General features: G+C 41.7%; 1 protein-coding gene across 2 annotated transcripts in view; it reads right to left on the minus strand.

Annotated features, from left to right (window-relative positions):
• Nucleotides 1-21,294, minus strand: part of SLC25A15 (solute carrier family 25 member 15) — a 43,184-nt gene that overhangs the window by 13,712 nt on the left and 8,178 nt on the right. Inside the window, exons 4-5 of one of the 2 annotated variants that reach the window (XM_049701085.1) lie at nucleotides 12,636-12,773; nucleotides 10,259-10,428 (exon numbers count right to left, since the gene is read on the minus strand). In XM_049701085.1, the coding sequence (XP_049557042.1) occupies nucleotides 10,259-10,428; nucleotides 12,636-12,773 (308 nt within the window). The remainder of the gene's footprint in view (nucleotides 1-10,258; nucleotides 10,429-12,635; nucleotides 12,774-21,294) is intronic. The other variant, XM_049701086.1, reaches the window with a different exon arrangement.

Below are 21,294 nucleotides of genomic sequence, written 5' to 3' on the forward strand. Positions count from 1 at the left end.
GGAAAAGAAGAAGGAAAACTGTCACTGTTTGCAGATGACATGATACTATACATCGAGAATCCTAAAGATGCCACCAGAAAACTACTAGAGCTAATCAATGAATTTGGTAAAGTAGCAGGATACAAAATTAATGCTCAGCAATCTCTTGCATTCCTATACACTAAGGATGAAAAACCTGAAAGAGGAATTAAGGAAACACTCCCATTTACCATTGCAACAAAAAGAACAGAATACCTTGAAATAAAACCTACCTAAGAAAACAAAAGACTGCTATACAGAAAACTGTAAGACACTGATGAAAGAAATTAAAGAGGATTCAATCAGATGGAGAGGTACACCATGTTCTTGGGTTGGAAGAATCAACATTGTGAAAATGACTCTACTACCCAAAGCAATCTACAGATTCAATGCAATCCCTATCAAGCTACCAATGGCATTTTTCACAGAACTAGAACAAAAAATTTCACAGTTTGTATGGAAACACAAAAGACCCCGAATAGCCAAATCAATCTTGAGAAAGAAAAATGGAGCTGGAGGAATCTGGCTCCCTGACTTCAGACTATACTACAAGGCTACAGTAATTAAGACAGTATGGTACTGACACAAAAAAGAAATATAGATCAATGGAACAGGGTAGAAAGCCCAGAGATAAACTCACACACATATGGTCACCTTATCTTTGATAAAGGAGGCAAGAATATACAACAGAGAAAAGACAGCCTCTTCAATAAGTGGTGCTGGGAAAACTGGACAGCCACATGTAAAAGAATGAAATTAGAACACTCCTTAACACCATACACATAAATAAACTCAAAATGGATTTAAGACCTAAATATAAGGCCAGACACTATAAAACTCTCAGAGGAAAACACAGGCAGAACACTCTATGACATAAATCACAGCAAGATCCTTTTTGACCCACCTCCTAGAGAAATGGAAATAAAAATAAACAAATGGGACCTAATGAAACTAAAAGCTTCTGCACAGCAAAGGAAACCATAAACAAGATGAAAAGACAACCCTCAGAATGGGAGAAAATACTTGCAAATGAAGCAGCTGACAATGGATTAACCTCTAAAATATACAAGCAGCTCTTGCAGCTCAATATCAGAAAAACAAACCCAATCCAAAAATGGGCAGAAGACCTAAAAAGACATTTCTCCAAAGAAGATATACAGATCACCAAGAAGCACATGAAAGGATGCGCAACATCACTAATCATTAGAGAAATGCAAATGAAAACTACAATGAGATATCATCTCACACCAGTCAGAATGGCCATTATCTAAAAATCTACAAACAATAAATGCTGGAGAGGGTGTGGTGAAAAGGGAACCTTTTGCACTGTTGGTGGGAATGTAAACTGATACAGCCACTATGGAGAACAGTATGGAGATTCCTTAAAAAACTAAAAATAGAACTACCATACGACCGATCAATCCCACTACTGGCATATACCCAGAGAAAACCATAATTCAAAAAGAGTCATGTACCACAATGTTCACTGCAGCACTATTTACAATAGCCAGGACAGGGAAGCAACCTAAGTGTCCATCGACAGATGAATGGATAAAGAAGATGTGGCACATATATACAATGGAATATTACTCAGCCATAAAAAAAATGAAATTGAGTTATTTGTAGTGAGTTGGATGGACCTAGAGTCTGTCATACAGAGTGAAGTAAGTCAGAAAGAGAAAAACAAATATTGTATGCTAACACATACATATATATGGAATCTAAAAAAAAAAAAGGTTCTGAAGAACCTAGGGGCAGGACAGGAATAAAGATGCAGACATAGGGGGACCTTGATGATGGCGGAAGAGTGAGACACGGAGATCACCTTCCTCCCCACAGATACACCAGAAATACGTCTACACGTGGAACAACTCCTACAGAACACCTACTGAAGGCTGGCAGAAGACCTCAGACCTCCCAAAAGGCAAGAAACTCCCCCACGTACCTGGGTAGGGCAAAAGAAAAAAAAAAAGAAAAAACAGAGACAAAAGAATAGGGACGGCACCTGCACCAGTGGGAGGGAGCTGTGAAGGAGGAAAAGTTTCCACACACTAGGAAGCCCCTTCGCAGGCGGAGACTGCGGGTGGCGGAGGGGGGGGAGCTTCGAAGCCGCGGAGGAGAGTGCAGCCACAGGGGTGCGGAGGGCAAAGCGGGGAGATTCCCGCACAGAGGATCGGTGCCGACCGGCACTCACCAGCCCGAGAGGCTTGTCTGCTCACCCGCCGGGGCGGGCGGGCCTGGGAGCTGAGGCACGGCTTCGGTCGGAGCGCAGGTAGAGGACTGGGGTTGGCGGCTTGAACACAGCCTGAAGGGGGTTAGTGCGCCACGGCCTGCCGGGAGGGAGTCCGGGAAAAAGTCTGCACCTGCCGAAGAGGCAAGAGACTTTTTCTTCCCTCTTTGTTTCCTGGTGCGTGAGGAGAGGGGTTTAAGAACGCTGCTTAAAGGAACTCCAGAGACGGGCACGAGCCGCGGCTAAAAGCGCGAACCCCAGAGATGGGCGCGAGCCGCGGCTAAAAGCGCGGACCCCAGAGACGGGCAGGGGACGCTAAGGCTGCTGCTGCCGCCACCAAGGGGCCTGTGTGCGAGCACAGGTCACTCTCCACACCCCTCTTCCGCGGAGCCTGTGCAGCCCGCCACTGCCAGGTTCCCGGGATCCAGGGACAACTTCCCCGGGAGAACGTACGGCGGACCTCAGGCTGGTGCAAAGTCACGCCGGACTTTGCCGCCGCAGGCCCTCCCCGCCGGCCTGAGTGCACCAGAGCCCCCGAATCAGCGGCTCCTTTAACCCCGTCCTGTCTGAGCAAAAAACAGACGCCCTCCAGCGACCTACACGCAGAGGCAGGGCCAAATCCAAAGCTGAGCCCCTGGGAGCTGTGAGAACAAAGAAGAGAAAGGGAAATCTCTCCCAGCAGCCTCAGAAGCAGCGGATTAAAGCTCCACAATCAACTTGATGTACCCTGCAACTGTGGAATACATGAATAGACAACCAATCATCCCAAATTAAGGAAGTGGACTTTAGGAGCAAGATCTATGATTTTTTCCCTATTCCTCTTTTTGTGAATGTGTATGTGTATGCTTCTGTGTGAGATATTGTCTGTATAGTCTTGCTTCCACCATTTGTCCTAGGGTTCTATCCGTCCATGGTTTTTTTTAATTTTTAAAATTTAAAAAATTTAAATTTTTAATTTAAAAAATTTAAAAAATTTTAAATTTTAAAATTTAAATTTAATTTACAAAATTTAAAAAATTTTTAAATTTAATTTAAATTTAATTTTTAAATTTTTAAATTTTAATTTAAATTTAAAGTTAATTTAAAAAATTTAAAAAATTTTGAATTTAAATTTGATTTAGAAAATTTTAAATTTTAAATTTAATTTAAATTTAATTTAAATTAAAATTTAATTTAAAAATTTAAAGTTTTAAAATTTAAATTTATTTAAATTTATAAATTTAATTTAAATAAAATTTAAAATTTAAATTTTTAAATTAAAAATTTTAAAAAAAATTTTAAATTTTAAAAAATTTTAAATTTTTTAAAAATTTCTTAAAAATTTTAAAATTTTTTAAAAATTTTTTCTTAATAATCAATTTTAAGTTTAATAACGTTATTATACTTTACCTTCGTTCTTTCTTTCCTTCCTTCCTTCCCTCCTTTAGACAACGAATCATCCCAAATTGAGGAGGTGGTCTCTGACAGCAAGATTTATGATTTTTCCCCCTTTACCTCTTTTAGTGAGGGTGTATGTGTATGCTTCTGTGTAAGATTTTGTCTGTATAGCTTTGCTTCCAACGTTTGTCCTAAGGTTCTATCCGTCCTTTTTCTCTAAATAAGAATTTTTTAATTCAATAACTTTATTATACTTTATTTTTACTGTATCTTCTGTCTTTTTTCCTTCTTTCCCTCCCTCCTTCCTTCCTCCCTCCCTCCTTTCTTTCCTTCTTGCCTTTTCCTTCTTTGCTTCTTTCTTTCTTTCTTCCCTCCTTTCCTTCTTTCTTTCCTCATACTTCTACTAATTCCCTCTACTTTTTCTCCCTTTTATTCTGAGCCGTGTGGATGAAAGGCTCTTGGTGCTCCAGCCAGGAGTCAGGGCTCTACCTCTGAGGTAGGAGAGCCAACTTCAGGACACTGGTCCACAAGAGACCTCCCAGCTCCACATAATATCAAACGGCGAAAATCTCCCAGATACCTCCATCTTAACACCAGCACCCAGCTTCACTCAACGACCAGCAAGCCACAGTGCTGGACAACCTATGCCAAACAACTAGCAAAATAGGAACACAACCCCACCCATTAGCAGAGAGGCTGCCTAAAATCATAATAAGGCCACAGACACCCCAAAACACACGACCAGACGTGAACCTGCCCACTAGAGAGACAAGATCCAGCCTCATCCACCAGAACACAGGCACTAGTCCCCTCCACCAGGAAGCCTACACAACCCACTGAACCAACCTTAGCCACTGGAGACAGACACCAAAAACAGCGGGAACTACGAACCTGCAGTCTGCAAAAAGGAGACCCCAAACACAGTAAGATAAGCAAAATGAGAAGACAGAAAAACACACAGCAGATAAAGGAGCAAGATAAAAATGCACCAGACCTAACAAATGAAGAGGAAATAGCCAGTCTACCTGAAAAAGAATTCAGAATAATGATAGTAAGGATGATCCGAAATCTTGGAAACAGAATGGACAAAATGCAAGAAACAGTTAACAAGGACCTAGAAGAAATAAAGATGAAACAAGCAATGATGAACAACACAATAAATGAAATTAAAAGTACTCTAGATGGGATCAATAGCAGAATAACTGAGGCAGAAGAATGGATAAGTGACCTGGAAGATAAAATAGTGGAAATAACTACTACAGAGCAGAATAAAGAAAAAAGAATGAGAAGAACTGAGGACAGTCTCAGAGACCTCTGGGACAACATTAAACGCACCAACATTCGAATTATAGGGGTCCCAGAAGAAGAAGAGAAAAAGAAAGGGACTGAGAAAATATTTGAAGAGATTATAGTTGAAAACTTCCCTAATATGGGAAAGGAAATAGTTAATCAAGTCCAGGAAGCACAGAGAGTCCCATACAGGATAAATACAAGAAGAAATACGCCAAGACACATATTAATCAAACTGTCAAAAATTAAATACAAAGAAAGCATATTAAAAGCAGCAAGGGAAAAACAACAAATAACACATAAGGGAATCCCCATAAGGTTAACAGCTGATCTCTCAGCAGAAACCCTACAAGCCAGAAGGGAGTGGCAGGACATACTAAAAGTGATGAAGGAGAAAAACCTGCAGCCAAGACTACTCTACCCAGCAAGGATCTCATTCAGATTTGATGGAGAAATTAAAACCTTTACAGACAAGCAAAAGCTGAGAGAGTTCAGCACCACCAAACCAGCTTTACAACAAATGCTAAAGGATCTTCTCTAGGCAAGAAACACAAGAGAAGGAAAAGACCTATAATAACGAACCCAAAACAATTTAGAAAATGGGAATAGGAACATACATATCGATAATTACCTTAAATGTAAATGGACTAAATGCTCCCACCAAAAGACACAGATTAGCTGAATGGATACAAAAACAAGACCCTCATATATGCTGTCTACAAGAGACCCACTGCAGACCTAGAGACACATACAGACTGAAAGTAAGGGGATGGAAAAAGATTCCATGCAAATGGAAACCAAAAGAAAGCTGGAGTAGCAATTCTCATATCAGACAAAATAAACTTTAAAATAAGGACTATTAAAAGAGACAAAGAAGGACACTACATAATGATCAAGGGATCAATCCAAGAAGAAGATATAACAATTGTAAATATTTATGCACCCAACATAGGAGCACCTCAATACATAAGGCAAATACTAACAGCCATAAAAGGGGAAATCGACAGTAACACATTCATAGTAGGGGACTTAAACACCCCACTTTCACCCATGGACAGATCATCCAAAATGAAAATAAATAAGGAAACACAAGCTTTAAATGATACATTAAACAAGATGGACTTAATTGATATTTATAGGACACTCCATCCAAAAACAACAGAATACACATTTTTCTCAAGTGCTCATGGAACATTCTCCAGAATAGATCATATCTTGGGTCACAAATCAAGCCTTGGTAAATTTAAGAAAATTGAAATTGTATCAAGTATCTTTTCTGACCACAACGCCATGAGACTAGATATCAATTACAGGAAAAGATCTGTAAAAAAAACAAACACATGGAGGCTAAACAATACACTACTTAATAATGAAGTGATCACTGAAGAAATCAAAGAGGAAATCAAAAAATACCTAGAAACAAATGACAATGGAGACACAACGACCCAAAACCTATGGGATGCAGCAAAAGCAGTTCTAAGGGGGAAGTTTATAGCAATACAAGCCCACCTTAAGAAGCAGGAAACATCTCGAATAAACAACCTAACCTTGCACCTCAAGCAATTAGAGAAAGAAGAACAAAAAAACCCCAAAGCTAGAAGGAAAGAAATCATAAAGATCAGATCAGAAATAAATGAAAAAGAAATGAAGGAAACAAGAGCAAAGATCAATAAAACTAAAAGCTGGTTCTTTGAGAAGATAAACAAAATAGATAAACCACTAGCCAGACTCATCAAGAAAAAAAGGGAGAAGACTCAAATCAATAGAATTAGAAATGAAAAAGGAGAAGTAACAACTGACACTGCAGAAATAAAGAAGATCATGAGAGATTACTACAAGCAACTCTATGCCAATAAAATGGACAACCTGGAAGAAATGGACAAATTCTTATAAACGCACAACCTGCCAAGACTGAATCAGGAAGAAATAGAAAATATGAACAGACCAATCACAAGCACTGAAATTGAAACTGTGATTAAAAATCTTCCAACAAACAAAAGCCCAGGACCAGATGGCTTCACAGGCGAATTCTATCAAACATTTAGAGAAGAGCTAACACCTATCCTTCTCAAACTCTTCCAAAATATAGCAGAGGGAGGAACACTCCCAAACTCCTTCTACGAGGCCACCATCACCTTGATACCAAAACCAGACAAGGATGTCACAAAGAAAGAAAACTACAGGCCAATATCACTGATGAACATAGATGCAAAAATCCTCAACAAAATACTAGCAAACAGAATCCAACAGCACATTAAAAGGATCATACACCATGATCAAGTGGGGTTTATTCCAGGAATGCAAGGATTCTTCAATATACGCAAATCTATCAATGTGATAAACCGTATTAACAAATTGAAGGAGAAAAACCATATGATCATCTCAATAGATGCAGAGAAAGCTTTTGACAAAATTCAACACCCATTTATGATAAAAACCCTGCAGAAAGTAGGCATAGAGGGAACTTTCCTCAACCTAATAAAGGCCATATATGACAAGCCCACAGCAAACATCATCCTCAATGGTGAAAAACTGAAAGCATTTCCACTAAGATCAGGAACAAGACAAGGTTGCCCACTCTCACCACTCTTATTCAACATAGTTTTGGAAGTTTTAGCCACAGCAATCAGAGAAGAAAAGGAAACAAAAGGAATCCAAATCGGAAAAGAAGAAGTAAAGCTGTCACTGTTTGCAAATGACATGATACTATACATAGAGAACCCTAAAGATGCTACCAGAAAACTACTAGAGCTAATCAATGAATTTGGTAAAGTGGCAGGATACAAAATTAATGCACAGAAATCTCTGGCATTCCTATATACTAATGATGAAAAATCTGAAAGTGAAATCAAGAAAACACTCCCATTTACCATTGCAACAAAAAGAATAAAATATCTAGGAATAAACCTACCTAAGGAGACAAAAGACCTGCAGAAAATTATAAGACCTGCAGAAAATTATAGGACACTGATGAAAGAAATTAAAGATGATACAAATAGATGGAGAGATATACCATGTTCTTGGATTGGAAGAATCAACATTGTGAAAATGACTCTACTACCCAAAGCAATCTATAGATTCAATGCAATCCCTATCAAACTACCACTGGCATTTTTCACAGAACTAGAACAAAAAATTTTGCAATTTTTATGGAAACACAAAAGACCCTGAATAGCCAAAGCAATCTTGAGAACGAAAAAAGGAACTGGAGGAATCAGGCTCCCTGACTTCAGACTATACTACAAAGCTACAGTTATCAAGACAGTATGGTACTGGCACAAAAACAGAAAGATCAATGGAACAGGATAGAAAGCCCAGAGATAAACCCACGCACATATGAACACCTTATCTTTGATAAAGGTAGCAGGAATGTACAGTGGAGAAAGGACAGCCTCTTCAATAAGTGGTGCTGGGAAAACTGGACAGGTACATGTAAAAGTATGAGATTAGATCACTCCCTAACACCATACACAAAAATAAGCTCAAAATGGATTAAAGAACTAAATGTAAGGCCAGAAACTATCAAACTCTTAGAGGAAGACATAGGCAGAACACTCTGACATAAATCACAGCAAGATCCTTCTTGACCCACCTCCTAGAGGAATGGAAATAAAAACAAAAATAAACAAATGGGACCTAATGAAACTTCAAAGCTTTTGCACAGCAAAGGAAACCATAAACAAGACCAAAAGACAACCCTCAGAATGGGAGAAAATATTTGCAAATGAAGCAACCGACAAAGGATTAATCTCCAAAATTTACAAGCAGCTCATGCAGCTCAATAACAAAAAAACAAACAACCCAATCCAAAAATGGGCAGAAGACCTAAACAGACATTTCTCCAAAGAAGATATACAGACTGCCAACAAACACATGAAAGAATGTTCAACATCATTAATCATTAGAGAAATGCAAATCAAAACTACAATGAGATATCATCTCACACCAGTCAGAATGGCCATCATCAAAAAATCTAGAAACAATAAATGCTGGAGAGGGTGTGGAGAAAAGGGAACACTCTTGCACTGCTGGTGGGAATGTGAATTGGTTCAGCCACTATGGAGAACAGTATGGAGGTTCCTTAAAAAACTACAAATAGAACTACCATATGACCCAGCAATCCCACTACTGGGCATATACCCTGAGAAATCCAAAATTCAAAAAGAGTCATGTACCAAAATGTTCACTGCAGCTCTATTTACAATAGCCCGGAGATGGAAACAACCTAAGTGCCCATCATCAGATGAATGGATAAAGAAGATGTGGCACATATATACAATGGAATATTACTCAGCCATAAAAAGAAACGAAATTGAGCTATTTGTAATGAGGTGGATAGACCTAGAGTCTGTCATACAGAGTGAAGTAAGTCAGAAAGAAAAAGACAGGTACTGTATGCTAACACATATATATGGAATTTAAGGAAAAAAAAATGTCATGAAGAACCTACGGGTAAGGCAGGAATAGAGACGCAGACCTCCTAGAGAACGGACTTGGGGTTATGGGGAGGGGGAAGGGTGAGCTGTGACAGGGCGGGGAGGAGTCATGGACACGTACACACTAACAAACGTAGTAAGGTAGATAGCTAGTGGGAAGCAGCCGCATGGCACAGGGATATTGGCTTGGTGCTTTGTGACAGCCTGGAGGGGTGGGATGGGGAGGGTGGGAGGGAGGGAGACGCAAGAGGGAGGACATATGGGAACATATGTTTATGTATGACTGATTCACTTTGTTATAAAGCAGAAACTAACACACCATTGTAAAGCAATTATACCCCAATAAAGATGTTAAAAAAAAAAAAGATGCAGACATAGAGAATGGACTTGAGGACACAGGGAGGGGGAAGGATAAGCTGGGACGAAGTAAGAGAGTGGCATGGACATATATACACTACCACATGTAAAATAGATAGCTAGTGGGAAGCAGCCGCATAGCACAGGGAGATCAGCTCGGTGCTTTGTGTCCACCTAGAGGGGTGGGATAGGGAGGGTGGGAGGGCGATGCAAGAGGGAGGAGATATGGGGATATATGTATACGTATAGCTGATTCACTTTGTTATACGGCAGAAACTAACACACCATTGTAAATCAATTATACTCCAATAAAGATGTTAAAAAAAAAAAAAGTTGGGGATGTCCTGCTGCAGCCTCTGCCCTGAGGAAGTTACCAAGGCTGGAGGATGGTGCTCGTTGTTACCCGCTGCACGGTACTCCCCGGCATCCAGAAACTCCCAGTGCCAAGCGGAACCCCCACAAGGGGCGAAGTGCACAGAAGCCACCGAGACTACACCACTGGGAAGCAGACACCGTCGAATCCACCTGCTGTCCCTGCCAACACACTTACCTAGTTCATCTTTTGATCTCCCCGATGCAAAAAACGATCGGCTCAGCTCATAGCCACCGAAGAAGAAGAAGTAGCCCGGTACTTCTCGAAGTAAAGTGCTCGAGAGTCCATGGTAGAAGCCCAAGGGGCCGTCCTTCCTAAGGATACTCTTCACGACAGACCAAACTGTGCTGGGGGGACACACGGGGTGACAGATAAGAACAGCATTCACACCCAACTAGCAGACCTGATGGAGCTCCAACAAGGAAGTAGCTCATTTTATAAACAGAGGAACCAGAATTCCAGCAATAAAAGGTTTTTGTGGGAAGGAAATATCTCCGAGAAAGACAGGTTTACAATTATTTTGTAACAAGTTTTATTACTTGAACTAGTCTGTGTAAAGATATTTTATGACAACAAATGCATACATTTCTAGAAATCGTTATCGAAGATCTAAAAGAGCCAATACCCATATTTTCAATAGTAAGTAAGTGAAATTACAATGAGATTGTCCAAACTCAGAGCAAATAAAATGGCACTGTACGTGCCCAGTCCCTTACCTGCCTTGATTCCTATCTCCTCAGCCTTTCTTTTGAGCTTGTGTATTTTGAGGGAATTGGTTCAGGTGTTTAGGGTTTGTTTTGTTTTGCATTCGTCCAGGGAAGTGAGCAACAAGCCTTAAATGTTACTTAAAGGCAAGACAAAAGAAATTCTCAGAGCTGAGCTATAGCTCCTGTAAGGCTCTAGATGCACCCAGTATTTAGTTCTTAGCGAGGTCGGTGTGTAAAAATTTTTTACTTGAAGCAGATCAGAGCCTGCAGGAGCCAGAACACGGGCACTTTCCGTGCAGGCTCCTCTTCCTGGTGGGGTAGCGGCGCAGGCCTATCCCTGGGAGGAGAAGCACCACAAACCACCCGTCAGCTTAGCCAGCCCCTCACTCCTCACTTTGTTCTCAGCAGGTGACCTGGCTTGGATCAGGGAAGGATCAGGCGCCCAGGGAACAAAGGCCACCTGCTTTTATTGATGATCTTCCTTCCCAGGCATTACCCCCTAGCCAGGCCCTGCCTGCAGTGCCCCCTCCTTCTATCGATACAATGAAGAAGTAACAAAGTCATCCCACTCCACACACTTAGCCTGCTTCCAATCCAGGTCTTAACCCCAAGCTACCAAATCCCAGGCTTGGGCACTGCTATACCTAAAATACAGTTAGCCAATATTTACTTTTGTACAGGGTGTCCGTCTACCTAAGTCCTTTGGATCTAACAATTGCTTTCTTTAAAAATACTTTAAACGACTTTTAAGGGACCCAAGGGCAACTTTCTAGGTGCTGTTCATGATCTGTTTCTTTATCTAGGTACCAGTTTACAAAGGCATGTTCATTTTGTCACTACTTGTGGAACTGCACACCTAGGATTTCCTGTGATTTCTGGGTGTGTTCCTGTTACTGTGTGTACACTGTATCTCAATAAAAAAGCATTAAAGACTTAAAGTTTTGAACTTTTAGGCTATGAATAATTGATTTGAATTGGTTGTAATGAATCTCACAGGTGCAGGAAATAGGGCGCTATTATGAACCCCATCCTCACTGGATGGAAAGTGATGACTCTAAAAATGGTCAGTTTACCTAATGGTTTTTCCCAGGAGATTTACTGGCTTTGAGTTAACTTCAGCAACAACCACGAGCAAACCTTTAGCTTAGATAAATAAGCAAGTTTTGAGATTAACAAGGATAATAAACTGATTTTCAGTTCAAATATATAATAAATCAGATTCTATATGATACATACACTCACAGGGTAACTAGAATCTGTTTTCAAGACAGAGTTGGAGAGTGACTGGATCACTGAAGACCTGCTATGCTTACGAGGGTTTGCGTGAATGTTTTCAGAAGCTGGCTGGTTTGTAGGTACACTTGAAGGATTCGGGAGGAGGTAAAGTCACTGCTAGAAGCTGGGATGATCAGCCTGAGCGCCCATGTGCTGGGGAGACTGGGGAGTGAGCAAATACTCAGCCCAGAATCCAAACTGGCAGCTAGGAAAAGCCCAGCCCTCGATTCCAAAGCCGCTGCTACGTGCCTCCCAGTAGAGTTGGGGGTCATGCCTTATGCACTCCACAGGCCAAAAGGGGTGTACGCCCCTGCTTCTCCACTTTTGGGATATTAAATACTTGCCTACAACATTCTGTGGGGTGGATGGTGATTCCAACCACCACAGACAGTGTGTTCAGAAAATTATCCTCAGAGTGGTGGTGGAGAGGGGTGTTTGGACTAGATAAACTGTTTCTCTGCCACTTAATTTTAGTACAACATAAAATTTAAATTTAAAAAAATTTAAAAATTTAAAAATACTGGATACACCAAGGCAACAAGACCCCAGGTTTGTGCCCAAGCAGCACTTACTTCTGGCTTTTGGCTATCTTTCCCGACATCTCCATTTCATACATGGTCTGCAGTCGGCACTTCACGAGCTCGGTGGGGCAGAGGACCAGAGCAGCAAAGGCAGAGGCAAAGGAACCAGCAGCTGCATTCTGCAGATCACTGGAAGGACGCAAGCACAGGAGGCGGTTACCCACCCATTATTCATTCGCTCGGTCTCAGCATGCCGAAACACTGGTGGTAAAGGAGAGCAAGCCTGAGGGGAGAAGAAGACTTCCTCAGTGCCCACGAGGCACCTGCTGCTTCCTCTGAGGAGCCCATGACCCTGTGAGGGTGACAGCAGTACCCCAATTTTCATATGGGGAAAATGACGCTTAGAGATGCCACGTACTGTGCTCAGAGTCACACAGCTGCTAAGCGGCAACGCTAGGTTTCAAACCCAGGTCTGCCTGATTGCAAGCCCGTGTTCCTTTTATTAGGCATAGCTCTGTGGGCTGGACGTTTGTGCCCCTCACCCCCAGATTCCTAAGTTGAAGCCATAACCCCCAATGTGATGGTATTTGGAGGAAGGCCTTTGGGAGGTAGTTAGGTTTAGATGAGGTCAGGAGGGTGCAATCCTCTTGATGAGATTGGTGTCCCTGTAAGAAGAGACCAGAGAGCTGGCTGGCACTCTCTCCACCATGTGAGAACACAGCCAGCTGTCCCTCTGCAAACCAGCAAGAGGACCTTCACCAGACACTGAATCAGCCGGCATCTTGTTCTTGGACTTTCCAGCCTCCAGAGCTATGAGAAACAAAGTTTTGTTGTTTAAACCACCCAGCCTGGGGTATTTTGTTCTAGCAGAGCCAGAACTAAGACAGAAGTGACACAGAAAAACCAAACCAAACCACACAATGTGGGGGAAAAAATTCCCTATGGTCCCACCACCCCAACACACACACTATTAATACTTCAGTGTGTTTGCCACTGAGCTTTAAATAAAAACAGGTTTCGAGGCCATCCCTACATGCCTCTGGATTCAGCCCAGAACAACCACAAGTGTAATGTAACTGCTACAGATGAAAACCCAGGATACATTTTTAACCAAAATGTTGCTCATTGAAAAAAGACTTCCCAGTTCAGCTGATGACCTCCCGGACCTCAGCTGCACAGAGGGCACGAGGTGGGCCAGTGGTGCTGCCAGTGTGAGTCAGCAAGCTCCACGGTTGTAGGGCAAATGGCGAAGCTGGAGATATAAATGGAAAATGAATGCACATAGTACAAAAATGCAAGAATTCACTTCATCTCACATGGGCTCAGTACCACCAGCCTCAGTCACCAGCAGGGGAGTGAAACCGGAAAGAATACGGGGGAAAGTACAAGAAACAAATCGCCAGGAAGACTCCTGAGAGTTCACGGGGGTCAGCAAAGGAGACCCCCTCCAAGCCTTGGGAGGACGTTCTGTCACGAGAGCACCGCTGGCACCTACGGGGACAATCTTTAGTTGCACAGAAAGGACTGAGCTGCTCCCAGCAACAACTAGCTGTGACACTCGCCTGTTAACTGCCAGCATCCAGCTGCCACTGGATGACCAGAACTCACAGACCTCCAGGAGCCCCCAAAGGTAACCCCCTAGGCAGCCTGCCCAGGTGGCGAGGTCCCCTCACGATTTCTCTTCCATCTGTGAGCAGAGAAGCCTAACAGAACTACCACATTCAACTGTCCTAAAGTTACAATAAACCACCCCACTCACACCAATGGACAGATCATCCAGACAGAAAAATCAATAAGGAAACACAGGCCTTAAATGACATATTAGACCAGATGGACTTAATTGGTATTTGTAGAACATTCCATCAGAAAGCAGCAGAATACACATTCTTCTCAAGTGCACATGGAGCATTCTCCAGGATAGACCACATGCTAGGCCATAAAGCAAGCCTTGGTAAATTTAAGAAAATTGAAATCATATCAAGCATCTTTTCCAACCACAACACTATGAGATTGGAAGTCAATCACAGGAAAAAAAACTGTAAGAAACACAAACACGTGGAGGCTAAACAGTATTACTAAACAACCAATGGATCACTGAAGAAATCAAAGAGGAACTAAAAAAATACCTAGACACAAATGACAACAGAAACACTACAATCCAAAACCTATGGGATGCAGCAAAAGCACTTCTAAGAGGGAAGTTTATAGCAATACAATCTTACCTCAGGAAACAAAAAGAAAAATCTCAAACAACCGAACCTTACACCTAAGGCAACTAGAGAAAGAAGAACAAAACCCAGTTAGTGGAAGGAAAGAAATCATAAAGATCAGAGCAAAGGGCTTCCCTGGTGGCGCAGTGGTTGAGTCTGCCTGCCGATGCAGGGGACACGGGTTCAGTCTGCCTGCCGATGCAGGGGACACGGGTTCAGGAAGATCCCACATGCCGTGGAGCGGCTGGGCCCATGAGCCATGGCCGCTAAGCCTGTGCGTCCGGAGCCTGTGCTCAGCAAAGGGAGAGGCCACAACAGTGAGAGGCCTGCGTACAGCAAAAAAAAAAAAAAAAGATCAGAGCAGAAATAAATGAAATAGAGATGAAGGAAACAATAGAAAAGATCAATGAAAGTAAAAGCTGGTTCTTTGAAAAGATAAGCAAAATTCATAAAGCTTTAGCCAGATTCATCAAGAAAAAAAAGGGAGAGGGCTCAAATCAATAAAACTAGAAATGAAAAAAGTTATAACCGACACCACAGAAATACAAAGGATCCTAAGAGACTACTACAAGCAACTATATGCCAATAAAATGGACAACCTAGAAGAAACAGACAAATTCTTAGAAAGGTACAAACTTGTAAGACTGAACAAGGAAGAAACAGAAAATATGAACAGACCAATCACAACTAATGAAATTGAAACTGTGATTAAAAAACTCCCAACAAACAAAAGTCCAGGACCAGATGGCTTCACAGGCAAATTCTATCAAACATTTAGAGAAGAGTTAACACCTATCCTTCTGAAACTATTCCAAAAAATTTCAGAGGAAGGAACACTCCCAAACTCATTCTATGAGGCCACCATCACCCTGATACCAAAACCAGACAAAGATATAACAAAAAAGGATAATTACAGGCCAATATCACTGATGAACACAGATGCAAAAATCCTCAACAAAATACTAGCAAACTGAATCCAACAATACATTAAAAGGGTCATACACCATGATCAAGTGGGATTTATCCCAGGGATGCAAGGATTCTTCAATATCCACAAATCAGTGTGATAGACCACATTAACAAACTGAAGAATAAAAACCATACGATCAACAATAGATTCAGGAAAAGCTTTTGACAAAATTCAACACCCATTTATGATAAAAACTCTCCAGAAAGTGGGCACAGAGGGAACTTAGCTCAACATAATAAAGGCCATATAGGACAAACCCACAGTTAACATCACTCTTAACAGTGAAAAGCTGAAAAGCATTTCCTCTAAGATGAGGAATGAGACAAGGATGTCCACTCTGGCCACTTTTATTCAACATAGTTTTGGAAGTCCTAGCCATGGCAATCAAAGAAGAAAAAGAAATAAAAGGAATCGAAATTGGAATAGAAGTAAAACCTCACTGTCTGCAGATGGCATGATACTAAACATAGAAAATTCTGAACATGCTACCAAGAAACTACTAGAACTCATCAATGAATCAGTAAAGTTGCAGGATACAAAATTACTACTCAGAAATCTCTTGCATTCCTATGTACTTACTACAAAAGATCAAAAAGAGAAATTAAGGAAACAATCCCATTTACCATCACATCAAAAAGAATAAAATACCTAGGAATAAACCTACCTGAGTAGGCAGAAAACCTGTACTCTGAAAACTATAAGACACTGATGAAAGAAATCAAAGATGACATAAACAGGGGAATTCCACGGCAGTCCAGTGTTTAGGACTCCATGCTTTCACTGCAGAGGGCCTGGGTTCAATACCTTGTTGGGGAACTAAGATCCCACAAGCCATGTGGCACGGTCACAAAAAAAAAAAAAAAAAAAAAATACCATGCTCTTGGATTGGAAGAATATTGTCAAAATGACATACTACCCAAGGCAATCTACAGATTCAATGCAGTCCCTATCAAACTACCAATGGCATTTTTCACAGAACTGGAACAAAAAATTTTTTCATCTGTCTGGAAACACAAAAGACCTCAAATAGTCAAAGCAATCCTGAGAAAGAAAAAAGGAGCTGGAGGAATCAGACTCCCTGACTTCAGGCTATATTACAAAGCTACAGTAATCATAACAGTATGGTACTGGCACAAAAACAGAAATATAGATCAATGGAACAGGAAAGAAATCCCAGAAATAAACCCACACACCTATGCTCAGTTAATCCATGACAAAGGAGGCAAGAATAAACAACAGAGAAAAGAAAGGCTCTTCAATAAATGGTGCTGGGAAAACTGGACAACTACATGTGAAAGAATGAAATTTGAACACTCTAACACCATACACAAAAATAAACTCAAAATGGATTAAAGACCTAAATGTAAGGCCAGATACCATAAAACTCTTAGAGGGGACTTGCACAGTGGTCCAGTGGTAAAAAAATCCACCTTACAATGCAGGGGGTGTGGGTTCGACCCCTGGTCAGGGAACTAAGATCCCACATGCCACGGGGCAGCTAAGCCCACACGTCACAACTACTGAGCTCGTGTGCCTCAACTAGAGCCTGTGTGCCACAAACTACAGAGCCCACATGCTCTGGAGCCTGCATGCCACAACTAGAGAGAAGTCTGCACACCACAAGGAAGAGCCCTTGCACTGCAACGAGAGATCCCACATGCTGCAACTAAGACCCAATACAGCCAAAAATAAAATAATAAATAAATCTTTAAAAAAATAATAAAACTCTTAGAGGAAAACATAGGCAGAACACTCTAACATAAATCACAGCAATATCTTTTTGGATCTATTCCTGGAGTAATGAAAATAAAAACAAAAATAAACAGATGGGACCTAATTAAACTTAAAAGCTCTTGCACAGCAAAGGAAACCATAAACAAAACAAAAATACAACCTACAAAATGGGAGAAAATATTTGTAAATGAAGTGACTGACAAGGGTTAATCTCCAAAATATACAAACACCTCATGCAGCTCTATCTCAAAAAAACAACAACCCAATAAAAAAAAATGGACAGAAGATCTAAATAGACATTTCTCCAAAGAATACATACAGATGGCCAAAAACCACATGAAAAGATGCTTAACATCACTAATTACTAAAGAAATGCAAATCAAAACTAAAATGAGGTATCACCTCACACCAGTCATAATGGCCATCACCAAAAAGCTTACAAACAATAAATGCTGGAGAGGGTGTGGAGAAAAGCGAATCCTCCTGCACTGTTGGTGGGAATGTAAATTGATACAGCCACTATGGAGAACAGTATGGAGGTTTCTTAAAAAACTAAAAACAGAACTACCATATGATCCAGCAATCCCACTCCTGGGCATATATCCAGAGAAAACCAAATCAGAAAGATACATGCACCCCAATGTTCACAGCAGCACTATTTACAATAGCCAAGACATGGAAGCAACCTAAACATCCATCAACAGAGGAATAGATAAAGAAGATGTGGTACATATATACAATGGAATATTACTCAGCCATAAAAAAGAATGAAATAATGCCATTTGCAGCAACACAGAGGGACCTAGAGATTATCATACTAAGTGAAGTCAGTCAGACAGAGAAAGACAAATATCATATGATATCACTTATATGTGGAATCTTAAAAAAAATGATACAAATGAACTTATTTACAAAACAGAAACAGACTCACAGAGTTTGAGAACAAACTTATAGTTTCCAAAGGGGAAACATGGTGGGGGGGGGATAAATCAGGAGTTTGGGATTAACATATATAAAATAGATAATCAACAAGGATGTACTGAATAGCACAGGGAACTCTACTCAATATTCTTTAATAACCTATATGGGAAAATAATCTGATAAAGAATGGATATATGTATAACTGAATCACTTAGCTGTACACCTGAAACACAACATTGTAAATCAACTATATTCCAATATAAAATAAAAAAATTTTAAATGTTTTAGAAAAAGTGTTTTGAAACCATAAAAAAAGTTACAATGAACTAATAGTTATAGAAACTGAGGTCAAACGTTACTATAGGCAAACCTTGTTTTACTGCACTTCGCTTTATTACTCTTTGAAGATACTGCATTTTTTAAATTTTTCTTTTTTTTTTTTAAACACCTTTATTGGAATACAATTGCTTTACAATGGTGTGTTAGTTTCTGCTTTATAACAAAGTTGAAGGTTTGTGGCAACCCTGAGTTGTCAGAGGATGGTTAGCATTTTTTTTAGCAATAAAGTATTTTTAAATTAAGGTAGGTACATTCTTTTTGGGACATAACACTATTGCACAGACTACAGTATAGTGTGAACATAGCTTTATATGCACTGGGAAACCAAAAAATTTGCAAGATGGTCTGGAACCGAACCTCAAATATTTGACGTGTGCCTGCATAGAGCCAAGGGCTGCCTACCATCCGGGTCCCGATTTCCTATCCCTGGTGGTCTGGCCTTGGTGCCTCAGGTGGATGTGAAGTGGGTGCCCAGGGCTGAGCCGGCCTGTTACACAGCCGGGCCTCAGAAGAGCTGGCTTGTAGCAGGCCTGCTTTCAGGAGGAAGACACCGCCTGCAGTGTGGCCTTCCTTTCGATTTTAAAGAATGACGCGTCCGACGGTCACCAGGAGACTGTACCGGCACGCGGCTTTTTCTAGGGGTGGGAAGTGCCCGACGCCATCCCCTCCATCCTTCCCCCTTCACTCCTACTTAAATTGTTTGTCAAAACCAAAGCTTAAAGGGTTTGTCTCTTGGCCAGTCTGCAGATCCATACTTGGCCTCCCTCTGGGACTCTCTGTCAACCTGCTGACAGGCTGTAGTCAATCAGGGTCATTGACCAGGGTTTGCCAGTCTCGCTGGAACAAAGGTGGTATCGACAGATACGGACGGCTGTTTTCATCCAAGAGGCGGTAACGCCTGAACGAACCCCAAGCATGCTGATACAGGGCAACCCAGGGCCAAGTCAGATCTGCAGTGGACTTTGGCTTTCTAAAAAATGCTTTCACCTACCAGTGCATGAGATGAGGGACTTGGGCCCCAGGCTGTGCCTATAGTAGAAACGTTTAGAACTGGATCTCAAATGGCAGTCGGCATAGGATGGGATTTTGTAGGAATCAACTGTTTTGTCACCCACTCAACAAACATGTTCCTAAACACTCCTGCTGTGTCAGAGCCCGTCCAGCCAAAGGTGAAAAGAGAGCGCTACTCAGGGAGTGTTCAAACCGAGAATATTTACTGTATCACTGCAGAAATTCATAACAGGTGGTCACAAGCAGTTCCTTTCCCTGCTTCTGTGTAATTATTAATGTTTTCTCTAGACCTGACCCCTACAAAGTACTCCAGAGCCCCGCCTGTGGTCTTGAGGGAAGAATGCCGGATTGGGGGTGCAGAAGACACGGGCTGCAGTCCCGGCTCTGTCACTTATTAACCCAGTGATCTTCAGCGCGTCAGTATCTGTACCAGAGTTTCCCCATCTATAAAACGGATACCATCACCTGCCTGGATTCTCGCGCAGGACCACGGTGAGGGCTAAGAAAGCACGACACGCATGTCAGAGCTTCGTAAGCTCTCAGGCAGCATTTGCTCACTGGTAATGAGCAACCACTGTTCTGCAGGATGAAAAAGCTGCAGCCCCCCTCCTGTCCCCCACGTTCAAAAAAGACGTGGGTGCTGGGTTAGGCCGAGTGAAAGAGGAAGCTTTCTTCACTGCAGAACCTGCTCCAGAATCTCCTGTGGTTGCTCCATTTCCCTGTCCTTCTCCAAGGATGCTGAAGGAGACCTCAACTCCAGGTCTCCTCAGCTAGGAAGTCTCTTGCTCCAGTGCAAAGAGCTGCAGTCACTGCAGTGCCCTTCCTGTCTGTCTCTACCACGGGACACCACATTCTCCTGGTTTATCTTCTGCTTATTTCTTTACTTCCTCTTTTTCCTGACCCCTCCCTGCTGGAGGGTCCTAGGATCTGTGCTCAGTCCTATAAACACTGTCTCCCTGGGGGATCTCATCCAGTCCCAAGCCTTTAAAAAACAAGTTCCATCTATCAAGATGGGATGCCTGCTATAAATGGGCACATCTCCAGGCACCCCCAAAGACTTCAGTACAAAAGGAACCTACTTTAGCCACGTGGGACCTGTGTTTGCAATAGGGTCTTGAATTCCCACCAAAACAACAGGCAAGACTGCCCTCTGCAACCACGAAGCTGATAACAATAATTTTAAATGATTTAAAATAAACCAATGGGGACTTTCCTGATGGCACAGTGGTTAAGCATCCACCTGCCAATGCAGGGGACACGGGTTTGAGCCCTGGTCGGGGAAGATCCCACATGCCACGGAGCAACTAAGTCTGTGTGCCACAACTACTGAGTCTGAGCACTAGAGCCCACGAGCCACAACTACTGAGCCCGCATGCTACAACTACTGAAGCCCACACGCCTAGAGCCTGTGCTCTGCAACGAGAAGCCACCACAATGAGAAGCCTGCGCACCGCAACGAAGAGTAGCCCCCACTCGCCGCAACTAGAGAAAGCCCGCATGCAGCAACAAAGACCCAATGCAGCCA

The sequence above is a fragment of the Orcinus orca genome, chromosome 18 (genome assembly GCF_937001465.1).
Source record: "Orcinus orca chromosome 18, mOrcOrc1.1, whole genome shotgun sequence".
Lineage (NCBI taxonomy): Eukaryota > Metazoa > Chordata > Mammalia > Artiodactyla > Delphinidae > Orcinus > Orcinus orca.